This window comes from Aspergillus heteromorphus, assembly GCF_003184545.1.
Source record: "Aspergillus heteromorphus CBS 117.55 chromosome Unknown BO70scaffold_40, whole genome shotgun sequence".
NCBI classification, from domain to species: Eukaryota; Fungi; Ascomycota; class Eurotiomycetes; order Eurotiales; family Aspergillaceae; genus Aspergillus; species Aspergillus heteromorphus.
In genome coordinates, this window is record NW_020290445.1 from 231,793 (window position 1) to 238,960 (window position 7,168).

Here is a 7,168-nt window from a genome sequence, read left to right on the forward strand (position 1 = left end):
GGGGGCGTCAAAAGGCACTTCAGGGAACTAAAATCAGCGAGCAAACGACGAGAGGGGGGGGAAACACCACAGGTTGGTACCAGTCCACGATAATGTCCATAAGTCATCACCAAAAGAATATACCGAATGCTCTAGGCTCCGGCGCCATTGGAGGGCATTTTGCATAGAACGGTTCAGCGATCAATCTCTAGGAGTTATACAACAGCTCTCTTTCTCACTTTTCTGTCTATTTCATTACGTGGGTCATTAGATTGTCTTGGAGCTTGTTTGGAGGGACTTGGTTTGTGATACAGCTGTCGAAGTCCCCATCACTCTGCATTCATTTGCCGTGCTTAGGGATAAATCGCCCCGGGCGTCCTCGCCTCTACCGGAAGGTAGCAGTCGCGTTGATTGACATTTTTAATTCTTTGTTTTGGAGGCATGTGTACACTCCGTCTAGGGTCGGTCTCACTCTCGACCTATGGCTGTCGTCTTCCCCGGATTTATTGCTTTTTTGTATCTAGTTTACGAGTCAACGATATGCGTTTACTGTTGATCCCCTCGTTTGGCTTTGATTAACCCCTGTCGGTCATTCGATACTCGACACGAGTGGCCACATTGGCTTTTTGGTCAACTATTGATCGTTATGGAAGATGCCCGGTAGGCATCTCCGATCCCATTGTCTTCTGCTTCATGGTCAATAGTATGGAGAAAATGGATTTCATCTACGAAAGCCATCAGAAATATATAGACAATCTCATACATTGATCAACCGCAGATTAGCATACATCGAAAGATGTTTGCGCGGACCCCGGAGGACTAATATCAGAAGATTGTGTGTATCAAAATTAAGACGCCATTTATCCACCCTATTTAGGTTGCGCTATAATATGGCTTCGGCAAATCCGCCATGCAATGGCGCAGGGATTTCTTCTCATACCGAAAGATGATCCGGCAGAGCGATCCTCACGACCTTGCAACCCCTAGGTCAAACTCTCGGGCCGGCATCGTCCAGATACAAAGCGCTACCTTTGAGGCTTACAAAGGCCGCTTGTTTCGAGTGGGCCAGAATCCGGGCAGTCTCATATTCAGAAACCTGACCAGCAAGAATCCTTTGCTTGCGAGCCTTAGTATCCACTCGTCGGATATCCCCAGCCTTGTCCCCATACATCATCTCATAGAGCTTATCTGTGCCATCCGTGACCTGACAAGTCAGGGCCTCAACAGCTTTGGCCGTCAAAACATGAACACGTGCGGCAAGAGCTGTCGCGTCATCGGCTCGCTGCCGCTTGACAGCCACCTCCCGCTCTTCCTGTTCGTGGCTCCCCTTGCGCTTTTGAGCCTCCGCTTGCTTCCGTCTCTCCTCCTTGGCAGCGAGGTATTTGAGCGAATGGCCTAGCTTTTGCTGAACTGGCGGGACTATATCAAGCGGTGGGCAGGAGAAGAATAACACACGGCCATGATCATCACAGTGGAACTGTTCACGAATATCTGCTGGGATCGCGGCATTCGCGGCATCACTCAGATGGAAGACTTCGATCGGGCGAGGAGCGTTGGAGTTGTACATTGCTGCAGGAACTGGCAAACGGCTTCCTTGATATGGAGTGTATGGCGTTGGCTGGACAGCCGCATAAGGATGAGAGACAGCTGGTGTCTGATAAGTAGCCGGGTGGGGCGTCTGTGGGATGAACCCGCTGGAACGCCTTTGCAAGGCAGGCTGATAGACCTGAGCAGGAGGAATTTGAGTTTGATGGTAATTCACCGGGGGAACTGGTGCTGGTGAGCTCTGAGCAGGAGGGATGGGTGCAGCTGGAGACCGTGCCGCGCCAGGAACTGTCCCACCCGTCGCGCCGGTGCCTGGGTTATCTGTGCTCGCTCGCACAGAGGCCAGGTTAGTCGACGTCTGCCGGGGAGGGGCGGGCAAAGTGGGTGCTGGCAGCGACGGGGGTGGTGACGGTGTTGGTTCGGGGGGGGGAGACTCCTGAAAGTAGCGTGTTCAATCAGTAACATGCGCTCCTGACTATGGCTATGGTGTGCCTGAGTGAACAGAGGAAGAAGGGGCGGGGGACTCACGTTTTCATCTCGTGGGCGACGATGAACTGCACCAACAACGGGTGGAGCATTGTCCGCTCCCCAGGCCGGCTTCGGAAGGTCATCGGTTTCTTTTGCATCGCTATTGAGCAGGTGCTTTATGGGACTGGGAATCTTCTTGATTCGCCGAGGAACATCAAAAAGATCCATTTCATAGTCTTTTTCCCGAACCTCGTCCGGAAGACAACTCGCCCACGTTTTGATCTTATTCAGCTTATGCTTTTCCTCGTTGTATCGAGCTTCACAGACGTAGACATCCTTATCAGGGGGGAGACCTCTTGGCCGACCACGATTATAGCGAGTGAAAAACATCACGAAGCAGCGATCCACAATCTCGTCTACCCGATGATCCCGATATTGGCCGGTTTTGACCACCTCGTTGGGGTAAAAGTGTTTCTCAAAGTGATGAACGGTCTGTTCGGGGCGATAGTACCAACAAGCGTTGATCCACTTCTCACCCTCGGAATCTTGCCATGTACGGTAGATCTGTGCCACGACCGGCTTCGTCACGTCATTGGGGTTTTGGATATGAACCCAATCCCCTACTTTCCAAAGCTCGCTCTTGTACAAAATGCCGTCGGGTAAAGGCAAACGTCCATCTTCCATCAAGTACTCACTGTCTGGCTTTTTCTTCTCATGCTCGGCAAGTTTTCTTGCTTCCAGTTGCAGGTCCACTGCATCCTTGTAGATCTGACTCTCGGGCTGATTGTAGGCCTTCGCGTTGTTGAACATAAGATCCACGTCCCTCATGAAATGGTCCACCGAATTGTACTTCTTCCGTTTTGACTTCCGCTTGATAATGTCGATGGCAATGGGTTCCCTGATCTCGACATAATAGTCCGGATACGTAGCCTTGTCGGGCAACCGCTCGAAATGCTGCACCTTGAGTTGACTGGTAGGTCCTTTCAGCTTGCGAACCCCCTTTAGAATAGCCTTAATTCTAGCCTCCATCGGAGTGTCAACACGCGGCGGCCGGCCTCGCTTCTTTCTCAACTCGGGATCGTTCGATCTTTGCCCATCATCCTTACCACTGTCACGTTTACCACCTGGCCGAGAACCCTTTTTCTTCTTTCGTCGACTATCATCATCGGAATCTTCCTCGTCTTCTTCATCATCTTCATCCTCATCCTCCTCTTCGTCTTCCTCAGGGAGAGGGTCGGCTTCGGGGATTTCTCCGAGGTCGGGAAGTTCTGCCTCTTTGATGGTGATGATCCCCTGGTTTACTAATTTCCCGAACTGGGTCACGAAAACATCCTTTAGTTGCGCAGGATATAATCAGTAACAGGAAACTTGGATGTAAGAGAATGCAAGAGCCTATCTATCAGATTCAGAGCACATACCTTGATCACGAGAGCGTCTTCATATGCTTGGGATTTCGGGCGGTTGTAAGTTTGCGCATTGTGGGGGATCTAGGGCACGGGTGATCTCAGCTTCCCATGTTCCTGACCACAAGATTCATATGAGTGTGGGAACAAGTACATACTAAAGAACAATCACGCACAAAGTCAGAAAACTTGTGATACTCGCGCTTGTTTATCTTCTGTTTCAAAATGCTCAGAGCCATGGGCTCCTTGATTATATCGTAGTAGTCAGGGACATTGCGCTTGTTGACACTTCGTTGGAACAATCTTGATGGGTCATGACCGCTGTAGTTCAGTGAGGGCAGATACTGTTAGCCATTTTTAGGGCTTGAAGGAACTTCCAGACAGGATGCGATTCAGGGCGCGAGAGCGGCCATGCCTCACTGTTTCTTCATGAACTGTGATGGGAACAAAAGACTTACTCCTCCTCTCTGAATTCATATATGGCCAGCACAACATCCATCATAGACCTCCATTGCTCCTCTGTGAGGGTGCCCGTAGCTGCGGAGCCATCAGCCTTGCCGTCATCCTCGATCGACCTGACGAGCTCCTCAGGAGCAGGTTGCGCTTGCGACGGCCCCGGTATCTTTGTCTCCATACTGTAAACAGCCGCAGCCGCACAGGGAACGTAGCGCAGATTAAGATTCTGGCCCAACTTGATAATTAATTTCAGGCTACCTCAAGCACATCGGCAAAGGGAGCAAACATGGGATGTGAACTAAAGCAGAGTTAGCAAAACAGTGACAAGAGGTCGAGATTCGTGTTGCCAACTATGCTGACTCAGCTTTACCTGATTTGTTACAATAACTGGTGACTGTAATTCTGTAAATTACCATACTGTATCCAGGTCGCGCTTCCGCTGACCTTTATTCAAGCATGGGTTAGGCGGTAAGAGATTAATATTCCATGTGATTGGCAGCACATACAGTAATTCTCTCTCTCTTATCTTATCTCCAACACAGATCTGTATTACAGTGGTTAGTATGGTACTTAATGAGTACTGTAATGTATCAGAGCAGTAAGAATATTCTGAGTACTATAATTATTACAGATAGGCAACACTTATTAAATAATAATAATAATAAAATTATTTATAAGTAATAAATTATTACTAGACTAATAATATTAATACTAGCTAGAGGATAAAAATATAAAAAATAAAGTTATCTAAATCATTAATAATTAGATAGTCACTCACTATAGTAAGACTAGAGTGGCTAACAGCCAGATCAGATCAGATTAATTAGAATTTTTATATCTAATCACTAGATTATAATTAGATTAAGAAAATTTTTATATCTAATTATAAAATAATTAAAAATTAGATAATTAATTATTTTAATTATTTTTAATATTAAGATTTATCTGCTATATTTTTTTAAGCTTTAATATAATTAAGATATATTTAAATTAAATAATTATTAATCTAATTATTTTTATTATTATTTAAAAATATATAAAAAAAAGCTTTTTAAATTAAAAAAATATAATTAAAAAAGAAATTAGTATTTTTTTTATTATTATTTATTAAAAATAATAAAAAAATTCTAATTATATTAATAAAATTTAGTTTTTTATAAAATTATTATTCTTATAGTAAGAAATATATATAAAAATATATAATTATTATTCTATTTTAGCTATATATTTTAATTATATTATAGAATATTAGAAAAATTATATATTAATTATTAATTAAAATATTAAAAATAAATATATTATTTTTATTTTATTATTTCTTCTAGGCTTGTCAAAATACCGAGCCTGAGCAGGTTGGGGAGGATCAGCAAGCCGGCTCAGCCGAGCCCAGAACTTATTAAGACCAGGCCCTGTCTATCTGTAAGTTCTGTAACTAAAATATAGCTTATTTAATAAATTTATATTAAAATATAATTTAATAAGATTTTTTTTAATTTTAATTAAATTAGATTAAATTATAACTTAACAGCTTACTAAGATTTTTATATAAATAATTTAATATAAAAAAAATAATAAATCTTTTTTTATATTTTATTAATATTACTTTATTATAATATATAAATATAAATATAATTATATATTTAAGATAATAAATAGATTATTTATTATATTATTATAAAAAAATTATTCAGAATTATAGATAATAGAGTTTTAATTAAATATTATATTATATATTAAATAATTAATACTTAATTTATAATATATATATATATTTATTATAAAGATCTATTATAAATTTATTATAAATTATAATAAATTTCTAAAATTTATTTAGAATTAGATTTAAACTAAATATAAATAATTTATTTTATTTATCTAATATTTCTTTTTTTTTAATTATTTAATATTTTTTATTTTTAATATTTTCTTTATTTTTTTATATTATATTAATCAAGTTTTTCTGTCTTTTTATATTACATAAATTAAATTTCTTTTATTTTTTTATATTATATTAATCAAGTCTTTCTATTTTTTTTATTAAATTTATTAAAAATATTTTACTATACTAGATAGAAGAATTTAATTTTTTAATTTTAATTAAATTTAGTTTTTTTAATTTTAAATAGATTATATCTACTTCTCTGTAAAAATATTATAAAAAAAAAATTAAGATTATAATAATAATTATTAAAAAAAATATTATGAAGCTGATTATAATTTTAAATAATAATATTTAAAAAAATCTAGATATTATCTATTTAGATATAATAATTATAAATATCTAATATCTAAATTCTAACTAGTCTAATAGTTATAATTAAAAAATTAATTATAATTATATTATTAAGCTATAAAGTTTAATAATATCTGATATTAAAAGATTAAATTAAGAGATATAAATAATAATAATTTTAAGAAAGAAGAATTAAAAAAAACTATTTATTTATATTATAAAATAAATTAAAAAAAGTAATATATTTTATTTTTAATCTTTTATTTAAATTAATATTATATCAGAAATTTTAATAATATTAATAAAAGTTAGTAAATTAAATATATATAGCTATATATTAAATAATAAAAAAAAGATTTTTAATATAATTATCTTAGTATAATTAGATAATATAGATTATTCTTATTTAAATATTAAATAATATTATAAGAGAGCTTTAAAATTATTATTTTATTAATAAAATAAAAAGATAGCTGAGAAAATAAGAGCAGATATTTTAAATTTATAATAAAAATTTTTAAAAATTAAAATAAAAAGAAAATTATTTAAAATTAGTTTTTTATTTATATTAATAATCTTAGAACTATTACTGAGCAGTAGATTCTTTTAATTTTAAAAATTTTATTTAAAAAATATATATTATTTTTTATATAAATTAGAATAAGATTTAAAATCTAGATATAAATAATATTAATTTATATAAAATAATAACTATATAATATATAAAAAGTTCTGATAAGAAGAATTCTCTGATTAAAATAATAATATTATAATAATAATTTAATTAAATTCTTAATATTAATATTAAATAAATTAATTATATTATAAATATTTTATATTATATACAATTTTAGAATAAATTCTAAAAATATTATTAAATAATATATAGAATAAAATATTTTATTTTTATAATTATAAATAAAATAATTATTATAAATCTTAATAAGATAAGTATAATAAAATATTTTTGTTAATATTAAAAAAACTAACTTTAAATAGATTTAGTTTAATAAGATTAATAAATTTCTAAATTATAATTTTAAGATATTTAATAAAACTACTAATTTAATAAATAATAAAGATT

General features: G+C 35.2%; 1 protein-coding gene across 1 annotated transcript; it reads right to left on the reverse strand.

The window, feature by feature from the left end:
• Nucleotides 1-718: 718 nt before the first annotated feature.
• On the reverse strand, nt 719-3,943 carry BO70DRAFT_366317 (putative RSC complex subunit (RSC1)). The gene is made up of 5 exons (XM_025544303.1): nt 3,854-3,943; nt 3,554-3,716; nt 3,411-3,479; nt 2,053-3,324; nt 719-1,960 (listed from the first exon to the last, which is right to left on the reverse strand). The coding sequence occupies exons 1-5, from the start codon at nt 3,895-3,897 to the stop codon at nt 968-970; spliced, it is 2,541 nt and encodes an 846-aa protein (XP_025395083.1). The 5' UTR covers nt 3,898-3,943; the 3' UTR covers nt 719-967.
• Nucleotides 3,944-7,168: the final 3,225 nt, after the last annotated feature.